At 34.3% G+C, this 21259-nt stretch overlaps 3 protein-coding genes and 3 non-coding genes across 8 annotated transcripts; 3 read left to right on the top strand and 3 right to left on the bottom strand.

Annotated features, from left to right (window-relative positions):
- Positions 1–510: 510 nt before the first annotated feature.
- TRNAK-UUU lies at positions 511–582 on the bottom strand. Its single transcript has one exon. It is a non-coding gene; the product is annotated as a tRNA-Lys (tRNA).
- Positions 583–5125: 4543 nt separating this feature from the next.
- TRNAK-UUU lies at positions 5126–5198 on the bottom strand. The gene has a single exon. It is a non-coding gene; the product is annotated as a tRNA-Lys (tRNA).
- A 2491-nt stretch (positions 5199–7689) lies between these two features.
- TRNAK-UUU lies at positions 7690–7761 on the bottom strand. Its single transcript has one exon. It is a non-coding gene; the product is annotated as a tRNA-Lys (tRNA).
- A 2750-nt stretch (positions 7762–10511) lies between these two features.
- Positions 10512–11305, top strand: LOC116112171 (probable calcium-binding protein CML45). Its single transcript, XM_031398345.1, has one exon. The coding sequence runs from the start codon at positions 10574–10576 to the stop codon at positions 11243–11245; it is 672 nt and encodes a 223-aa protein (XP_031254205.1). The 5' UTR covers positions 10512–10573; the 3' UTR covers positions 11246–11305.
- Positions 11306–14519: 3214 nt separating this feature from the next.
- Positions 14520–20704, top strand: LOC116112023. Of its 3 annotated transcripts, XR_004125161.1 has the most exons (6): positions 14520–14566; positions 18234–18424; positions 18551–18789; positions 19392–19540; positions 19662–19850; positions 20234–20325. XR_004125161.1 is itself a non-coding variant. In XM_031398190.1 (5 exons), the coding sequence occupies exons 2-5, from the start codon at positions 18243–18245 to the stop codon at positions 20465–20467; spliced, it is 804 nt and encodes a 267-aa protein (XP_031254050.1). In that variant the 5' UTR covers positions 14520–14566; positions 18234–18242; the 3' UTR covers positions 20468–20704. The 3 variants fall into 3 exon arrangements, 2 of the variants coding, with proteins under 2 accessions (XP_031254050.1, XP_031254051.1); XM_031398190.1 differs by lacking the exon at positions 19662–19850 and having other exon boundaries at positions 20234–20704; XM_031398191.1 differs by lacking the exons at positions 14520–14566; positions 19662–19850 and adding an exon at positions 17885–18022 and having other exon boundaries at positions 20234–20704.
- On the top strand, positions 14532–17934 carry LOC116112022 (pentatricopeptide repeat-containing protein At5g39680). Its single transcript, XM_031398189.1, has 2 exons — positions 14532–14566; positions 15752–17934. Exon 2 carries the CDS (start codon positions 15804–15806, stop codon positions 17901–17903), a length of 2100 nt encoding a protein of 699 aa, XP_031254049.1. The 5' UTR covers positions 14532–14566; positions 15752–15803; the 3' UTR covers positions 17904–17934.
- Positions 20705–21259: the final 555 nt, after the last annotated feature.

Raw genomic sequence — 21259 nt, 5'->3', positions numbered from 1 at the left:
TATTGATAGGCATGACAATGCTCCTCGAAATTCTAGGGTCTCGTCCTGCTTTGCCTCACATGGGCAGTAGGAAAGCCTCAGTTTTTTTGGGGATAGGGCGGAGGTGGGGCCGTTTTAATCCCTGTCCATGGGGTGGGGTGGGTGATGCCTTTCCCTCACCCCGTCCCGTATAAAATATATAAAGTTATATATATTTACTTTTCACTAATGCCCCAATATTTCATCTAATTACACAATTATCCTACCTATATAAGCCTATATTATGTTTTCATAAGGAGAATCTAGGGAAATGCTCAAATTTATGTTTATGTAAAATTAACTATGTTTAAATGATTAATTTAAGTGTTTGTCATATAGACAAGAATTAACTATGTTTAAGCGATTAATTTAAGTGTTTGTCATGTGGATGAAAATTAACTATCGTGTTTAGACTTAAGGAAGAGAACAAACCTTCTTAACCATCAGACTTACCCCTTGGGGTTAAAATAATTTTGAGAATTTTAATAAAATCGCCGTTTGTGGGGATCGAACCCACGACCACGTGGTTAAAAGCCACGCGCTCTACCACTGAGCTAAGACGGCTAGATTCTCATATTCCCTTGTTACAAACTCATCTTCATCTTCATCTTCATAACCAGACCTTCGTCCTCGTAACAAGACCTTTATCAGCCAAGTGGCCATGAAAAGATGAAATGGAAGGAAGCAATTATAGGGTAAACTAGACACTATAACTTTGAAAAATATTTCTAACTTGTTCTTTACTTTTTATTAGCTTTTTTTATTTATTTATTAGAAATTTATCTTTTTCATTTCAATAACTAACCTGGGACGTAACAATATCAAAGATAACATTATCCTCGATAAGTTAATATAATCCATCTTAAAAGTTTAAATACAGGATAACAATATCTTAATAAAATAACATAATTCATCTTAATGGTTCATATATAGAATAATGTTAACCTGTAACATAATATAGTATTATCCATTTTAATGGTAAAAAAGAGGGTAACATAGGACTTTTTTTTTTTTTTGGTTCAGAATGAAATATCTATTCCACAACAAACAAGCATACATAAGAGGAAAATATGAAAGCCATAAAATAGACATCAAATAACTTAATCCAACTCAAAATTAATATGGCTTATCCTGAAGGCAAATCCCCAAAATACTCGATGGGCATGACGATAGCCAATTCAGATGCACAGAATTTGATACTACTAACGTGGCAACCTCATGTGCTAACATATTGGCTTTCCTTCTAGTCCACTGATAATCAACCGAGGAACAACTCTCAGCAAGGTCATGAATATCTATCACAATTCTATCAATCTCCCACAAATACGATTGTGATTAGTTTGGTCTTATGGAACCCTGGCGTACCACAAACTCAACCTTGGGCCAGCATTAGGGGCTGAGCCTTTTCTTGAACTGGGCTCAGACTAAATAGGCTTATGAGCCCACTAAGCCTTTCCATGTTTTTCTTGGACACTTGGGCTGCTTACTTGCTTAGCCAACTAACACATCCTTGTTCTTTCTTGGACCTTGGTTTGCTTACTTGCTTAGCCAACTAACACATCCTTGTTTGGTTCCAAAATTTCTCCATTGTGATGAATCACACACTTACATCACCTTCCACCACGAATTGCACTAACCAAAATATTCCCAAATATGACTATCTCTTGGTGGCCCGATGACGCTTGATCAGTGTCATGTACTTTCATTTAAGATTGAATTTAGTTGAGATCAATTAGTTCACTTCTCCACTAATAGTACAAAACAGTGAGGGTCTTTAACAAGAAAATCAATACCAACACTAATGCATGAATCCCTTTTGGAATTCTGAAGTTAAACTGCTTGAGTGAGAACAATATTGAAATGGGTAATTTTTTTTTTTAATAAATAAATTTGTAAAATGATCAATATATATGTAGAATTTTCATTGGAGTGTCATCTATTTAAGCAAGGCTACTCTACTAATTCTGCAAACCAATTCTCCATCTCATTGACATGAAGTGCGACGTGATCGGTATGAAAATTCTCCGGATTGGTAAGTGAAGTATTTTCCCACCTATTTTACCAACTTCCCTTCTTTCACGTCCAAATGGAGACAACGTGTGGGAAAAAAATAAAGAATGACAAATGTGTCTATTAATTCCAAGACCTGAAAATTCCGCGGGCACTTGTCTAAAGTTTCAACATTTACGAAGTAAACACAGAACTATAAAAGGAGAACAAAATATTCCATAATTGACTCTTAGCCTCGTGGTTTAAGTTAATTTACACTCCCTGCATGGAAAAGGCAAGATAGAAAATGGGCACCCTACAATTCTCATGCCAAGAAACTTCAATAGTTCTTTTTTCTCAATAATTAGTGATTATTATTTAGGCCCTGATACTTAGAACGATTTGGTCCACTAAAACAAGAAAACAACATTTGGTCCCTATAAAATCAGAGAATAATCTGCTTAGGTCCCTTAGACACATTATGTTTAGTTTTCTGAATCGGTTTAAACCTAATCCATTGGTTGATGTATCCAACTAATACAGATAGTAGTCATAGCTTCGTTAACGAGAGAGTATTGTATGTCATGCATGCTGATATAACATTTGTTAGAAGTTTTTGTCTCACATCACGAGTTGGTGGACTTTTTCATTCTTCCATAACTCAACCACACAAACAACCCAAAAAAGAAAATTCTTAAAAGCTCCGAATCTTGAGAAACATAAGAGAAAACAATTTGAAGAAATGGAAATATGCTGCTCTATAGCCTATCTTGATGAACCAAGTGAGAAGGGCTGGGTGAATTCAAGTTTTTTTACGCCATCAGTTGGATCAATTATACCAGTGCCCTTAGTCGCAAAGAAGAAGATGAGTTGTTGAAAAACCCTTTGGGAAGAAAAATTAGTGGGTTGGGAAGGGGAATGAATGAGATTGTGAATGTTTTGATAGGAAAGAGCGGACTACGAAATAACAAGAGAAGAGAAGTTAAGTTTGGAGAGGAGAGAAGAAGGCAAACAAAAGGTATTTTAGGCTTTAGCTCACATGTTGCGAAAGAGAAAAAGACAAATGCCATTTGGTTTTTTTTTCATTAAATTAAAATGGGTACCTGTGGTGTACTGGTCTACCGTTTACAAACGGGTAGGCCGAGTACGGATCTAAAAGACGGGTTTAATTATACAGACCTGTACCCATATAATTTACTGGGGTATGGGTTGACTCGCGGGTCCCAACCCGTTTTGCCAGGTCTAGGACAAGTAACTACGATGTTATGGTATAGGTGTTGAACTAAAATTTTTTGACTTTGTTATTGTTCAAACATGAGATTTGCAAAAAAACTCAATTCAAACTTGGACTGTTGGACAATATTTTAATTTGTGGGTTTGAAGATAACACATACAGAGCAGCCAGACAAACTTCATTTTAGAGACAGGTTTATAATACATGAATGTTATTAGTGCTGTGCTGGACTAACTTTAACCGATCCTTCGATTATTTCTTGACCATAATCCAATGATCTGAGTAAATAGTAATATTATCCTAAGTAATATAATGTAATTCATGTTAACATTTTATATTCTTATAGGTAGGGGTGTTCATAATCGATTAATCGAACCAGTTAACCGATTTTCTGAACCGAATCGGTTTTTTGGTTTAAAAATTTTCTTGAACCGAAACCAAACCGGTTTTTCAGTTAACCAGAAAATTGGTTAATTGGTTTTGAATTGATTTTCCCTTTAACTTATTTTTTATTTTGATTTTTTCCTAATTTAAACCGATTTTATATTTTATTATTTTTATAATAAATCAGTTTTATTGTTTTCATTTTATAATTTATTATTTTTATGATAAACCGGTCTATATATTTTGATTTTGATTGTTTTTATTTTATAATTTATTATTTTTATAATAAACCGGTTTATATATTTTGATTGTGATTGTTTTGATTTTATATTTTATTATTTTTATAATAAACCGGTTTACTCGTTCCGCTTAACCGGTTCCCATAATCTCGTAAATTGATAACTAAACCAAAAAACCAGTTTTTGTATTTCTTTGAACCGAAATTGAATCGATTTTTCGGTTCGGTTCAGTTTTTGTATTTTTTTTATCACCCCTACTAATAGGTTGAACGTTTGCCAATTACCCATAAAGTAATTCAGGTTAACGATTTATATTGTCATAGGTTGAACACTTGTCGTTAACCCATTATACAATTTATGTTAATGGTTCGTATACATATTGTCATAGGTTAAGTGTTCATCAATTATACAAAATGATGTTATGACCTGACAAAATTTATGCTCTAACTCACCCTTTGATCAGTTTTAGCCTTTTAGGGATCTACAACTTATCAGTGATCTTGTGAACTATCTGAAAGACTAACTTATTAGTTAATACTATATACCTATTTTTATAAGAGTGTTGTTATTTCAACCCGAAAAATTCTCTGTAAAACCCCAAATTTAATTATATTAATTATATTTTAATTTATCCCTAAACTACCCTTTCTTATACTCATATTTCTCTTTTTTTTTTTTTTTTTGGTAATCGGGGTGTTCGGACCAGTTTGCATACACCTTAACTAATCTCTGAGGTCTATTGATAGGCACGGCAATGCTCCTTGAAATTCTAGGGACCCGTCCCGCCCTCCCGCCCCGCCCCACATGGGTGGCGGGAAAGCCTTAGTTTTTTTGGGGATAGGGGCGGAGGTGGGGCCATTTTAATCCCCGTCCATAAGGATAGGGCAGGGGTGGGTGATGCCTTTCCCTCACAACGTCCTGTATATAATATATAAAGTTATATATATTTACTTTTCACTAATATCCCAATATTTCATCTAATTACACAATTATCCTACCTATATAAATCTATATTATGTTTTCATAAGGAGAATATAGGGAAATGCTCAAATTTTTGTTTATGTAAAATTAATTATGTTTAAATGATTAATTTAAATGTTTGTCATATGAACGAGAATTAACTATGTTTAAGCGATTAATTTAAGTGTTTGTCATGTGGATAAGAATTAACTATTGTGTTTGGACTTAAGGAAGAGAACATACCTTTTTAACCATCAGACTTACCTTGGGGTTAAAATAATTTTGAGAATTTTAATAAAATCGTCGTCTGTGGGGATTCGAACCCACGACCACGTGGTTAAAAGCCACGCGCTCTACCACTGAGCTAAGATGGCTTGATTCTCATATTCCCTTGTTACAAACTCATCTTCATCTTCATCTTCATAACCAGACCTTCATCCCCGTAACAAGACCTTTATCAACCAAGTGGCCATGAAAAGATGAAATGGAAGGAAGCAATTATAGGGTAAACTAGAAACTATAACTTTGAAAAATATATCTAACTTGTTCTTTACTTTTTATTAGTTTTTTCTTATTAGAAATTTATCTTTTTCATTTCAATAACTGATGTGGGATGTAACAATATCGAAGGTAACATTATCCTCGATAAGTTAATATAATCCATCTTAAAAGTTCAAAAAAAAAGATAACGATATCTTAATAAAATAACATGATTCTGCTAACCTGGCAACCTCATGTTGGCTTTCCTTCTGGTCCACTAATCAACCGGGGAACAACTGTGAGCAAGGTTATGAATATCTCCCACAATTTTATCAATCTCCCACAAATAGGACTGTGATTAGTTTGGTCTTAGGGAACCCCATCATACCACAAAAACCTTGGGCCAGCATCAGGGGCTGGGCCTTTTCTTGAACTGGGCTTAGACTAAATAGGCTTATGAGCCCACTAAGCCTTTCCATGTTTTTCTTGGACGCTTGGGTTGCTTACTTGCTTAGCCAACTAACACATCCTTGTTTGGTTTCCAAGAAATTTCTCCATTGTGATGAATCACACACTTACATCACCTTCCACCACGAATTGCACTAACCAAAATATTCCACAATATGACTATCTCTTGGTGGCCCGATGACGCTTGATCAGTGTCATGTTACTTTCATTTAAGATTGAATTTAGTTGAGATCAATTAGTTCAACTTCTTCCACTAATAGTACAAAACAGTGAGGGTCATTTTACAAGAAAAATCAATACCAACACTAATGCATTGAATCCCTTTTGGAATTCTGAAGTTAAACTTGCTTGAGTGAGAACAATATTGAAATGGGTAATTTTTTTTTTTTAAATAAATATTTGTAAAAATGATTCAATATATATGTAGAATTTTCATTGGAGTGTCATCTATTTAAGCAAGGCTACTCTTACTAATTCTGCAAACCAATTCTCCATCTCGATTGACATGAAGTGCGACGTGATCGGTATGAAAATCTCCCGGAATTGGTAAGTGAAGTATTTTCCCACCTATTTTACCAACTTCCCTTCTTTCACGTCCAAATGGAGACAACGTGTGGGAAAAGAAATAAAGAATGACAAATGTGTCTATTAATTCCAAGACCTGAAAATTCCGCGGCACTTGTCTAAAGTTTCCAAGCATTTACAGAAGTAAACACAAGAAACTATAAAAGGAGAACAAAATATTCCATAATTGACTCTTAGCCTCGTGGGTTTAAGTTAATTTAGCACTCCACTGCATGGAAAAGGCAAGATGAGAAAATGGGCAGCCTACAATTCTCATGTCCAAGAAACTTCAATAGTTCTTTTTTCTCAATAATTAGTGATTATTAATTTAGGCCCTGATACTTAGAACGATTTGGTCCACTAAAACAAGAAAACAACAATTTGGTCCCTATAAAATCAGAGAAATAATCTGCTTAGGTCCCTTAGACACATTATGTTTAGTTTTCTGAATCGGTTTAAACCTAATCCATTGGTTTGATGTATCCAACTAATCAGATAGTAGTCATAGCTTCGATTAACGAGAGAGTATTTGTATGTCATGCATGCTGATATAACATTTGTTAGAAGTTGAATTTGTCTCACATCACCGAGTTGGTGGACTTTTTCATTCTTTCCATAACTCAACCACACAAAACAAACCCAAAAAAGAAAAATTCTTAAAAGCTCCGAAATCTTGAGAAACATGAAGAGAAAACAATTTGAAGAAATGGAAATATGCTGCTCTATAGCCTATCTTGATGAACCAGAAGTGAGAAGGGCTGGGTGAATTCAAGTTTTTTTTACGCCATCAGTTGGATCAATTATACCAGTAGCCCCTTAGTCGCAAAGAAGAAGAGTGAGTTGTTGAAAAACCCTTTGGGAAGAAAAATTAGTGGGTTAGGGAAGGGGAATGAATGGAGATTGTGAATGATTTTGATAGGAAAGAGGCGGACTACGAAATAAACAAGAGAAGAGAAGTTAAGTTTGGAGAGAGAGAGAGAAGGCAAACAAAAGGTATTTTAGGCTTTAGCTCACATGTTGCGAAAGAGAAAGACAAAAATGCCACTTTGGGTTTTTTTCATTAAATTAAAAATGGGTACCTGTGGGTGTACTCGGTCTACCCGTTTACAAAACGGGTAAGGCCGAGTACGGATCTAAAAGACGGGTTTAATTATACAGACCTGTACCCTATATAATTTACTGGGGTATGGGTTGACTCGCGGGTCCCAACCCGTTTTGCCAGGTCTAGGACCAAGTAAACTACGATGTTATTGTAGTAGGTGTTGAACTAAAAACTTAAAGAAGGGAACAAACCTTCTTAACCTTCAGATTTACCCCTTGGGGTTAAAATAATTTTGAGAATTTTAATAAAATCGCCATCTGTGGGGATCGAACCCACGACCACGTGGTTAAAAGCCACGCGCTCTACCACTGAGCTAAGACGGCTTGATTCTCATATTCCCTTCTTACAAACTCATCTTCATAACCAGACCTTCGTCCTCGTAACAAGACCTTTATCAGCCAAGTGGCCATGAAAAGATGAAATGGAAGGAAGCAATTATAGGATAAACTAGACACTATAACTTTGAAAAATATTTCTAACTTGTTCTTTACTTTTTATTAGTTTTTTTTTATTAGAAATTTATCTTTTTCATTTCAATAACTGACCTGGGACGTAACAATATCAAAGGTAATATTATCCTCGATAAGTTAATATAATCCATCTTAAAAGTTCAAATACAGGATAACGATATCTTAATAAAATAACATAATTCATCTTAACGGTTCATATATAGAATAATGTTAACCTGTAACATAATATAGTATTATCCATTTTAATGGTAAAAAAGAGGGTAACATAGGACTTTTTTTTTTTGGTTCAGAATGAAATATCTATTCCACATCAAACAAGCATACATAAGAGAAAAATATGAAAGCCATAAAATAGACATCAAATAACTTAATCCAACTCAAAATTAATATGGCTTATCCTGAAGGCAAATCCTCAAAATACTCGATGGGCACGACGATAGCCAATTCAAATGCATAGAATTTGATACTGCTAACCTGGCAACCTCATGTGCTAACATGTTGGCTTTCCTTCTGGTCCACTGATAATCAACTTGAGGAACAACTCTGTGCAAGGTCATGAATATCTCTCACAATTCTATCAATCTCTCACAAATAGGACTGTGACTAGTTTGCTCTTAGGGAACCTCACCATACCACAAACTCAACCTTGGGCCAGCATCAAGGGCTGGGCCTTTTCTTGAACTGGGCTTAGACTAAATAGGCTTATGAGCCCACTAGGCCTTTCCATGTTTTTCTTGGACACTTGGGTTGCTTACTTGCTTAGCCAACTAACACATCCTTGTTTGGTTTCCAAGAAATTTCTCCATTGTGATGAATCACACACTTACATCACCTTCCACCACGAATTTGCACTAACCAAAATCTTCCACAATATGACTCTATCTCTTGGTGGCCCGTGTCATGTCACTTTCATTTAAGATTGAATTTAGTTGAGATCAATTAGTTCAACTTCTTCCACTAATAATACAAAACGGTGAGGGTCATTTTACAAGAAAAATCAATACCAACACTAACGCATTGAATCCCTTCTGGAATTCTGAAGTTAAACTTGCTTGAGTGAGAACAATATTGAAATGGGTAATTTTTTTTTTTTTAAATAAATATTTGTAAAAATGATACAGTATATATGCAGAATTTTCATTGGAGTGTCATCTATTTGAGCAAGAGTACACTTATCGATTCTGCAAACTGATTCTCCATCTTATCTAATGTGAAGTGCGACGTGATCGGTATGAAAATCTCCCGGAATTGGTAAGTGAAGTATTTTCCCACCTATTTTACCAACTTCCCTTCTTTCACGTCCAAATGGAGACAACGTGTGGGAAAAGAAATAAAGAATGACAAATCTGTCTATTACTTCCAAGACCTGAAAATTCCACAGGACTTGTCTAAAGATTCCACGCATTTAAAGAAGTAAACAAAGAAACTATAAAAGAATGCCAAAATAGGCCATAATTGACTCTTAGCTTCATGGGTTTAAGTTAATTTAGCACTCCGCTGCATGGAAAAGGCAAGATGAGTATTTTCTTTGCTTTTTCTCAATAGTTAGTGATTATTAATTTAGGCCCTGATATTTAGATCTATTTGGTCCACTAAAATAAGAAAACAACAATTTGGTCCCTATACAATCAGAGAAATAATCTACTTAGGTCCCTTAGACATATAGGGTGACAAAACTGGTTCATATTGTGGTGAATAGAGAAGTAACGAGATTTTAATTAACCTTCGATACAATTTGTTTAATTATTTGTATTAGATATTTAAACATGAATAGACAAGATTATTAAACGAGTGATACGAATATAAACCTTTTTTTAATAAACGTGTCATATTTTTATTACTATACGACTCATACCATTTAACTTGCGTATCTACTTTCAACACATTTAACCTGTTTGTCTTAACGTTATCCTAAATGGATATTTGTTTCATAAATAAATAATTATATCATAAACTGTTAATGTTGTTATAATCGAATAATCATATCATAAACATGTTATATATATAACTCGTTTAATTAATCACGTCATTAAATGTTTTCACATGTTTAAAATCCTTAATATGAACACGAATATGATTGAGATCAACCCTGACCTGTTTAAACCATGTCATATTGGGAGGTTATATAAAAAAAAAAATTTGAACGTCACCTTTACTTGGACAAAGAATAAATGTGTTACTTCTTTTTATTCTAGTGGATCAAAATGTACCCAACCTAAACCTAAAGGACCTAAACGTAATCATCCCTCAGCTAAAAAAAGTCAACTTTAGAATAATGTAAAACAGAAAAAGCGGCAGATTCTTGGAAAATCACAACAAAGAGACAAATCCACAAAAAAGAATTAGGCCAGCCTGAGGCCCTGAAACAACTTTTCCTCCAAATGACCGCCCTTAATATGCAGCTCAGCAGAAACTTCCTCTTTTTCGCATGACAAAAAACTGACCATTTCTTCGTGTATTTTCCAGGTTTTTCTCCATAGACTCGATGCAGGCTGCAGGCAATTTCCTTCCACCATCCCCGTCTGCTCTCAAAGCTGACTGCTTTGACGTCTTCAAAGACCAAATAACCAAACCGAACCGCCCTCCTTATAAATATTTAAACCCCCCCTTCCTTCCTCCACCATCAAATCAACGTGAATTATTCCTCTAGCTTTCACAATCGTTTATGGAATTTAACCATTTCTACTACCATATTCAAATGGAGAAATCATCATCATCAGCTAGCAAAAATAACCAAAATTCTTTCTTTTTCTTTGCCTTTTTTCCTTTTATTGTTTCATTATTTGAAAGATTTTTCACTTTGGTTCAAGGAGTCGACAATTTTTTTTCATCGTTCTTCTGGTCTTTTTTATCGTTCTTCTGGTCTTTTTTCTTGTTACATCTCCATTTTTCCAATATTGAAAATTGCAGTGATCTCAAGAATCCAGATTTTGTTGATTCCAGTGTTTCTTGTGTCCAGAAGAAGCAAGATCATGATGATGGAAGCCTCCTAAGAGAGGAAGTTGAGATGGTGATGGAAGAACTGACACTTTTTTGCGGCCCTGGAGGCGAGGAGCTCCCGGAAAAAATCGGTTCCAGGGAGGTTTCGGGGCTGTTTGAGGAGAAGGAACCGAGCTTGGAGGAAGTGAAGGAAGCGTTTGATGTTTATGATCAAAACAAAGATGGGTTCATTGATGCGAGGGAGTTGCAGAGAGTTCTTCGTGTTTTGGGATTTAAAGAAGGATTTGAGTTGGAGAATTGCAGGAAAATGATCGGAAAATTTGATGAAAATGGAGACGGGATGATTGATTTTAGAGAATTTGTAAAGTTTATGGAGAATAGTTTTGTTGAATTGTAATTTGTTTGCAGAAAATAGATGCAATCAAAACTTAATATTCAACGCACAATTTTTTTTTTTTTTTTTTTTTATTAGTTTCGGCTTGTTCTTGATGAATTTCTATGCAAACATTATACCGATAATTAAATTATAATTTCTATTATATATTTAGAAATTATCATATCATAGTATCATTATCTTGGTCTAGTTCAGGGATAATCTTTTTCATTCTTTTGTTCTATTGTCACATGTGATATACAATTAATTAATTAGGACCCTCTAATTTTACTAATACTAACAATTGCATTAAAGATGGAATAATTATTCTCCTAAAATGTCACAATTACCCTAAACAAACATATTAATGACCATAAATTTAAAGTGATAAATAATATATCACTCGAGAATTTTAAGATAATGTTTGTGTTTGTATTGTTAGAATTAAGTGCTCCGAAAAAACAAATTTAAAACGCCAAGGGGTTGATCTAGCTGTCAAGAGGTTTGTTTTTTTTATTAACTTCTTGGGTTCGAATCATCTTGAGGTCACTTACCACATTTGTGATTTACTTTGGAATATTTGGTGTTCAATAGATCTTGATAATTAGTTAAGGTACACGCAAACTGACCCGAACACCCCGGTCATTAAAAAAAAGTAAAAAACAAATTTAACTCACCCATGGATAGCCCAACGGTAAGGGTGAACCAAAGGGGTTGTGTATAGCTTCAACTCATAGTCCTAGTTTGATTATGCGTTGGATGCAAAGACAGTACCTTTGCTCATGATTTACCTATAGGCCCGTTGGGCATAAAGGTAGTATATTTACTCATGATTTACTTGAGGGGCTACGGTGCTGGGTTACTATAGGATAACTTTCTCTAAGAATTAGTTGAGTGAAGGGCACATAAGCTAGCCCAAACACCTTAATTAACCAAAAACAAAAAAATAGTTTTATTTAATTAATTTTATATACGTTATTATAGGTGCTTGATCAACTTGTGATTTTGATCTATAGGCTGTATAGAGACACACTGTGTTATGTTTATAATATGTACATTATATAAAGAGCAATGTTTGTTTTATAAAAACACATACAAAGGGAGCATACAAAGACAATCCCCACCCTTGATTTTCATGATTTTTCTCTCTCTCTCTCTCACTTTTTCCGTTTTTTCTTTGTTTTTTTTCATCTTGCTGATGTCACTTTGTAACCCTCTTTGTATGAGTTTTTGTAAAGATAGTATTTTTCTTATATAAATGTTCAACATGGAATTCACTATTCTCAAGTGTGAGAAAGTATGCTCGAGCGGTTTTCATACAAGAATTGGACTTAAAGAAAGCTCGCCAATGTGTTTACAAAAATAGTTTTTATACTTTATAATTATATATCTATATATAAAATTGTTTTCGAAATATTTTTAAAGTCTAAATATATTATGAAAATTGAGTGATTACATATTTACATGAATTAAGTGGGTATGTATGTCGAGTATAGTGTATTGGAAGGACTAATTAGTATCAATTATAATGAAAAAAGTCTCACTTGTAATTCTTTATTCTTCGGGGGTAAATTTAATATGTTGGCGGACATTATTGCAATTAAGTAGATTTTCATGATATCCTATTTAAGTAGGACATAATAAGAATATTATAGAAATAATTCTAATAAAATAAAAAAGTTGTTTTTATTGGAATCCCAATACTCAAGGAAAGTGATATAGCTAAGGATCCCATACATATATTTTCTCCATAGGGTTTTGCTATTATAAATAGAACACCATAAGTTCAAACAGTAACGGATCCAGAAATTTCTATTAGGGTAGGTCAAAATAAAAATTAATTACACATTAATTTTTTGATATGATAGACCAAAATCTAGAAATTGTACATATTAGTATTTTAAAAAGAAAATTAAGGGTGAGCCAAAACAAGGCTGGATCCGTCCCTGAGTCCAAAGTTGATTGTCATAGCTTTTGTGTTTGAAGATTCCTGAAAAGAAAAAACCTTTAAATGGATTGCTAAACGAGGCCAGTTTTTTAACTACTATTGTATGTTAGATCTTGGGTTTTATATTAGAAATAGTTTTTGAATAATACAATTATTTTTAGCTAATTCTACCGAGTATTACCATTACTCAATCTCTTATATTTCTCCAATATAAAAAATTTGCTAATTTGACATAAGTTTTTAGGGGGTATTTACTAGTTTATTAAATAAGTAGACCTGCGATAATTCCGAAAAATATAGGGGTTTAAAATTCTCCCATGAAAATTTTTATCTAACGCCCTAAATTCTTCGCGGTCTCTCGTAGTTAAGACATCCATCGAAGCCGAAACAGAGAACCCGTTGCAGGTACCTCTTAAGCCACTCATTCATATATGTATATTTAACTAAATTTCGAATCTTGAGTTAACATTGAGCTGGTAATGCGTAGGAACATTTTTTGCCTTGTTTTTAGGTAAAAGTATAGACAATCCACCATCTGTTCGATAAAAGTACTCAATAAACCTGCGTTTCATAATCTCTTCCTGGTGTATTATCCTTTTATTATGTTTTAACATCTAGGTTCTTTTAGAAACGATTAGGATTGAATGCAATCTAGGAAGGGCAAATTAAACGACTATAGAATTTAAAATTTTGAATAAACATAGTATCTGTGAAGTCTCGTGTTACATCTTTCAGTGGTAAGATGATAATTACATTGAAACATGGCAGAAAAAAAGATTATTACAAAGTGAAATTACTGCAATTTGAATGCAAGGGTGAAAATGTGAAGAAGCTGAAAAGTTGATCGGGTGGAAGGGGATTTAGGAAAGGGCTGCAAAGACTTGAGAGAAAAAGCAAAGTGGTTTTGGGATTTGAGAATTTTAATTTTGATGCCAGACAAGAAGAGAACTGAAAGAGAAGTTGAAGGCAAGAGTTTTGGGTTTGGATGATTTTCAAAATTGTTAAACAAAACTGAGGTAGCTTGCACTAGATGAACGGGTTGCTTTTTATGATATCCAGACAAATTTTCCAAAATTAGTTGCCCCTCCTTTTCCCTAATAGGGAACCAACCCAACATGAAGCCCAACCACNTTAGTTTTTGAATAATACAATTATTTTTAGCTAATTCTACCGAGTATTACCATTACTCAATCTCTTATATTTCTCCAACATAAATGAACAAGTTAATTTGACATAAGTTTTTAGGGGGTATTTACTAGTTTATTAAATAAGTAGAACTGACTATAATTCCCAAAAATATAGGGGTTTACAAATTCTCCCATTTAACGCCCTAAATTCTTCGCGGTCTCTCGTAAGTTAAGACATCCATCGAAGCCGAAACAGAGAACCCGTTTCAGGTACCTCTTAAGCCACTCATTCATATATGTATATTTAACTGAATTTCGAATCTTGTGTTAACATTGAGCTGGTAATGCTTAGGAACATTTTTTACTCTGTTTTTAGATAAAAGTATAGTCAATCCACCATCTGTTCGATAAAAGTACTCAATAAACCTGCGTTTCATAATCTCTTCCTGGTGTATTATCCTTTTATTATGTTTTAACATCTGGGTTCTTTTAGAAACGATTAGAATTGAATGCAATCTAGGAGGGGCAAATTAAACGACTATAGAATTTAAAATTTTGAATAAACATAGTATCTGTGAAGTCTCGTGTTACATCTTTCAGTGGTAAGATGATAGTTACATTGGAACTTGGCAGAAAAAAAGATTATTACAAAGTGAAATTACTGCAATTTGAATGCAAGGGTGAAAATGTGAAGAAGCTGAAAAGTTGATCGGGTGGAAGGGGATTTAGGAAAGGGCTGCAAAGACTTGAGAGAAAAAGCAAAGTGGTTTTGGGATTTGAGAATTTTAATTTTGATGCCAGACAAGAAGAGAACTGAAAGAGAAGTTGAAGGCAAGAGTTTTGGGTTTGGATGATTTTCAAAATTGTTAAACAAAACTGAGGTAGCTTGCACTAGATGAACGGGGTGCTTTTTATGATATCCAGACAAATTTTCCAAAATTAGTTGCCCCTCCTTTTCCCTAATAGGGAACCAACCCAACATGAAGCCCAACCACCTGAATATCAAACATTAAAAAGCATTTTTAATTAAAAAAAATGAAAACCTATTTGTTTATTTGTGCTTCTTTTTCAATATTACATAGTGTTGAATTTTACTTATAAGTTCTTTCTCCTCTCTCGTGCCAACTACAATGTTTTTGTTCTTTATTTTAGATGCGAAAAATTCAGTTTTTTTGTTTGGATCATAATATGCATTTGTTGAGCTTTACTTTTATTATTATTTTTTCATTTAGATTTGTTTGTCTATAATAGATTTTGATATATTCTGTTAACTGAAGGGGTACAAATCAAAATTCTAGAGTTAGCTACAATGATTTCTGTCTGAGGAATATATATCGTTTTTCTCCTCTCTTTTTTTATTTTTTAGTTTTATAACTTCAAAAAACGCTATTAAGTGTTTTTTTGTTTTTTTTAAAGAAATTGTAATGATAATAATTTAATTGCCTTTTGTTACAGATATCAATACTACCATCAAAGTACTGATTTCTAGGTCACTTTGTTCTACAAAATGAAGGGTCATAGTCTAATACTATCAACAAGCAAACAAAACCATGCACCTCTCTCTCTTGAAGACACCATTAAGCTCTTAAAAGTCTCAGCTGATACAAAGAACTTAAAACTGGGCAAAATGATTCATGCTCATTTGACCATATTGAGTGAATCCCCCCAAAATGAAAACATAGCTCAAACAAACTCATTAATTAATTTCTATGCAAAATGTGACCAAATACCAGTTGCCCGCCAACTATTTGATAATATGCACCATAGAAATGTGGTTTCATATAGCTCCTTAATGTCAGGGTATTTGCATTATGGGTTTTCATTGGAAAATCTTAAACTGTTCAAAAGTATGGTTTCTGTGGAAAATATGAGGCCAAACGAATACATTTTTGCCACAGTTCTTTTCTCTTGTTCCCGAAGCAGCAAAGTTGAAGAGGGTAAGCAGTGTCATGGGTATGTGATGAAGTCAGGATTGGCGTTTCATCAGTATGTGAGGAGTGCACTTATAGATTTGTATGCAAAGTGTCAAGATATGGGAATGGCTATGCAAGTTTTTAATGCATTGCCAGGATATGATGTTTTTTCATATAATTCAATTCTAAATGGACTTTTGGAACATGGATATATGAGGGAAGGGGTTGAGGTATTGAGCAGGATGGTAAATGAGTGTGTGAACTGGGATACCACTACTTATGTTAATGCTTTTGGGATTTGTGCTTGTCTTAAAGACTTGAAATTGGGTTTGCAAGTTCATGGCCAGATGTTAAAGAATGATGTTCAAATTGATGCCTTTATTAGTAGCGCTATGATTAACATGTATGGGAAATGTGAGAAGATTTCAAATGCTAGGAAGGTTTTTGATGGGTTGAAAACTCGAAATGTGGTCTTATGGACATCAATGCTTGCTTCCTTCTTTCAAAATGGGTACTATGAAGAAGCATTGAATTTTTATAATGAAATGGAAGAGGAAGGCATTCAGCCCAATGAACTTACTTTTGCTGTCTTGCTGAACTCTGCTGCAGGATTGTCCACAGTAAGATATGGAGATGTCTTACATGCACTTGTCGAGAAGTCTGGTTTTAAGGAAAATGTTATTGTTGGGAATGCTTTGATCACTATGTATGAGAAGGGTGGCATCATTGAAGCAGCTTTTAAAGTATTTTCTAATATGATATATCGAGACACTATAACTTGGAATGCTATGATATGTGGGTATTCACATCATGGACTTGGTAGGGAAGCTCTGATCGTGTTTCAAGAAATGTTGGCTGCAGAAGAATGTCCGAACCATGTGACTTTTGTTGGGGTTCTCTCTGCTTGTGGCCATTTGGGGCTAGTGCAAGAAGGTTTCTACTATTTGAATCAGGTTATGAATAAGTTTGAAATCAAACCAGGACTAGAGCATTATACATGCATTGTTGGACTTCTAAGCAAAGCTGGACTGCTTGATGAGGCTGAGAATTTTATGAGGTGTACACTTGTCAAATGGGATGTTGTTGCATGGCGTACTTTGCTCAATGCTTCACATGTCCATCAGAATTATGGTTTTGCTAGGCGGATTGCTGAATTTATCTTAAAGATGGACCATGATGATGTGGGTACATATACACTGCTATCTAATATATATGCTAAGAAAAAAAGATGGGATGGAGTCTCGAAGATTCGGAAGTTGATGAGGGATAGGAATATCAAGAAAGAACCTGGTGTGAGCTGGATTGAGATAAAGAATGCAACCCATGTTTTTGTTTCTGAGGATATTAACCACCCAGAGTCTAGTCAGATTTATGAGAAGGTAAAGGAACTGTTGGCTAAGATTAAGCCATTAGGGTATATACCGGATGTTGCTGCAGTACTTCATGATGTGGAGGATGAGCAGAAGGAAGAGTATCTTAGTTATCATAGTGAGAAGTTGGCCATAGCATATGGCCTTATGAAAACATCACCAGGAGCACCTATCCGGATAATTAAGAACCTTAGGATGTGTGATGACTGCCATTCAGCGGTGAAACTTATTTCAAAGCTTACAAACAGGGATATAATTGTCAGAGATGCCAACCGTTTCCACCGATTTCAAGATGGGTGTTGCTCCTGTGCAAATTACTGGTGACATATTGATGGAATACCAACAAAAAAAACATAGGGTGAGCTGGATTTAGATAAATAATATAATCTCTGTTCTTTTTTCTGAGGATAATAACCATCCAGGGTCTGGTCAGATTTAAGAAGGTAAAGGAATTGTTAGATAACATTAAGCTTTCGGGTGATGTAAAAGTACTCAAAATAACACTCAATTTCTTGATAAACTTTATTGGGTTGATAAAAGTTATCAATAAGTTCCATTTCAATCTCTTTCTGTTATATGTACTTTTGTATTTTCAACATCTGGGTTCTTTTACGAATGATTAATAATTCATTTTTTTTTCTTGGTAAATTTTAGTGGGGTTAAATGGCAATACAACAACATGCAAGAAAACTGGGGCTTCCATTGATGAATCTTGTGAGATTAAATGGAACTCCCATTTTAAAACAACTATATTTGGAGGAAAAGCTGCTTCGTACATCGTCGGACAATTGGTGTATCATAAATGATGGAGCAGATACTCCTGCCATTGTTATGGGGATCTCTGGGTAAGTTTTTTCCTTTAATTTTATTTTACAGTTTGTGCTAATATATTGACTTAGAACCCCGTTCATTTTTGCTAGTGGATGCTTTTTTGAAACGGATTTAACTTGAGTGGGGGATGTTATACGTAGGAAGCCTTCAGAACTTCTTAAAGTTGGGTCTATCTTACGAGAACAGGTTCCAGTGATTAGAAGGTTTACCGGGGGAGGCACTGTTGTTGTTGACAATGGGACTATTTTTGTCACCTTAATATGCAACAAGGATGCTGTTCCTGGTGTGCAACCATATCCCCGTTCCGTCATGTATTGGAGTGGTCTGTTGTATAATGAAGTATTTCGAGGGACTGGCGATTTTCAACTGCTTGAGAATGGTAAAAGATTTTACTTTATTTTATTTTTTTATGTATATAATGTGATAGAAGATTTTGATTCAATGTAGGGTCCTTCATCTGTTATCAAAATTTATGTATTTCTTGCTTGAAAAATGATACTTCGATACTAAAACTTCTTTGGACAATTAAATAGATATGAAGGAAAAGATAAAGATATAGCAAATCTATGTGAAATATTAAGGAAAAGATCCTATTTGAAATATATCTGTGTTCTTTCTCCACCCAAAATCTAAAGGTGCAAGAAGCAGACATGGAGACATGTATCATCTGCAGATCGTATACACCAATATCTGTTGCTGTTTTGTTATATCGAGATTCCTCGGCACTCTTTATTAAGAATTGTAGTTGTGGTCCAATCACAAAAGTGTTTAGTTCTAATGAACTGTATTTTCCTTTTTTGGTTTGGAAGCCAAAATGTTTTAGTTTTTGCCTTATACGAGATAGTTTTGCAAAATTCTAGACAACAGTACCAACACAACTTGTTTTCTACTCTTTATGTATTAAATAGTAGTAATTTTCTTTTAATACTTTGTGTTTAAAAGATTCCAGCTTCTTCATAATTTGTTCAATTCTGCTTTTAGATTATGTCTTTGGTGATCGCAAGTTTGGTGGAAATGCTCAGTCTATTACCAAAAACCGATGGATACACCACACCTCTTTTCTGTGGGATTATAAAGTGGGGAACATGGCCTACCTGAAACAACCTGCCAGGGCTCCTAAGTACAGATTGGTAAATTTCTAATTTACAATATTTTTTTCAGTTCACCTAATTTGCAGGCAATATCATGTAACCCTAAAAATGCTGCTCCAGTTAGTTTGTTAATGTCTTGAAGAAATTTTTAATCCTGCAGTATTGCTGATCTGATGACTTGAAATGGTCAGAGCTAATTAGAAAACACTATAAAATCAGGGGACAGTTATTTTGTATGTCATGGTTAAGTTTTGGCTGATAATCAGGGGATAGATTATCCACTTACGAGCTCTCCCGCTTGCATTCCTCGTGACGACTGCTATAGATTTACATTTCATTTATATGATTTGTAAGTTTTCTAACCAATGGTGCTGGCATGTCCAATTGCTCAATAATTTTTGAGGCATATGCAATCTAATAGCTGTATTTATTACATGCCAATGGAGATATGAGGATATATCTCTTTACATCATATTCTTGCCTTATTAATTTTCAGTTTTCTTTGCATATCTATATCTTGGTTATGGTTGCCTTGTGCATTCGAAAAACTGAAACTTATTTAGTTTTGTTCACCGTGTGATAGCATATATTGCAATAATGATACATGCAAACATTTTACACAAGCACGGAAATTTTATTTACTTTCTTTTACCATCCTTTAATTTGGATGGAAATTGGATCGTTTTGAGCGTTCAGTAATAATTAAATTTATACTTCCCACCCACCCCGCAGGCCAGAGACCACACAAAATTTATCTGCCGAATGAAGGATTACATGCCTAGATCAGTTTTCATCGAGAATACTATTGAGGCAATCGAAACCTATTTCTCAGTGCAGCCGGCAAACTTGGAAGCCATTGACACATCTTCCGAAGCAAACTTTGTTCATTCCACCAGACTTCTTACCAAGCAAGAACTTGAGGAAGCTTGTGAATCTCAGCCAGAGAATATTGGTGTCAATGTCTAAGTTTATGATTGAATAGAAACTTATTCTAGTTGGGATTTGGGAACTGAAGAGGGCTGGCTTCACACTTGATTTGTCATTGTTTTGAGAGAGAGTATTTTTCTCAATTCTTGATATGAACATGTGAGATACAATTTCATTCCTATGATGCATTAAAGTTATGTATAATGTATTTTTATATGTTTTTCTCTGGGACAATACTACATTTGCAACTTAATCTTATAAATTTTTTCTTACAATCTCGACGTGATAACTTACAATTAGTCAGTTCGTAGTAGGTCTTGCTTACCTAATTACGAGTTGATCAATTACGAACTGTCACGTTAAGGTTGTTGAGGTTATGAGAGATAGTATGTAAAATTAGATTATGAGACCGTCTTTATTGTTTTCTTCGGATTTTTGCTTGCTGGGCATTTTGAGGAAACTGTGAAGGGTCAAACATAGAAATTGGTTTTTAGCCTCGAAACAAACAAAAAAGCACAAAGAGTATGAGGGCCAAGACAGAAATAGGAACAGTGAAGAAGATATTTGTGCATGTTTTGATTGAGAAGTGAATTCCTTGTGACAGGAGAAAAAGGATCTGTTAAATCCAAGTATCTGTGTTTGCACGTGAGGTGCAGAAGTGATGAGCTAATGAAAGTGAAGTAGTTGCTGCTCACAAGTTAAATCTTTTGCCTGAATTCTGCAGGCCCATGAGAGAAGTATGTTTTGAAAGGTCCCTTTAATTTGTTTCTGTTTTTTTTGTTTTTCTTGTTTTTCTTGTAACCAACACCTGCTTAATTATTAATGAATCAC

This window comes from Pistacia vera, unplaced genomic scaffold, assembly GCF_008641045.1.
Source record: "Pistacia vera cultivar Batoury unplaced genomic scaffold, PisVer_v2 Contig656, whole genome shotgun sequence".
Lineage (NCBI taxonomy): Eukaryota > Viridiplantae > Streptophyta > Magnoliopsida > Sapindales > Anacardiaceae > Pistacia > Pistacia vera.
The sequence above is the reverse complement of the archived record's forward strand: the minus strand, read 5'-3'. Positions and strand labels throughout refer to the sequence as shown.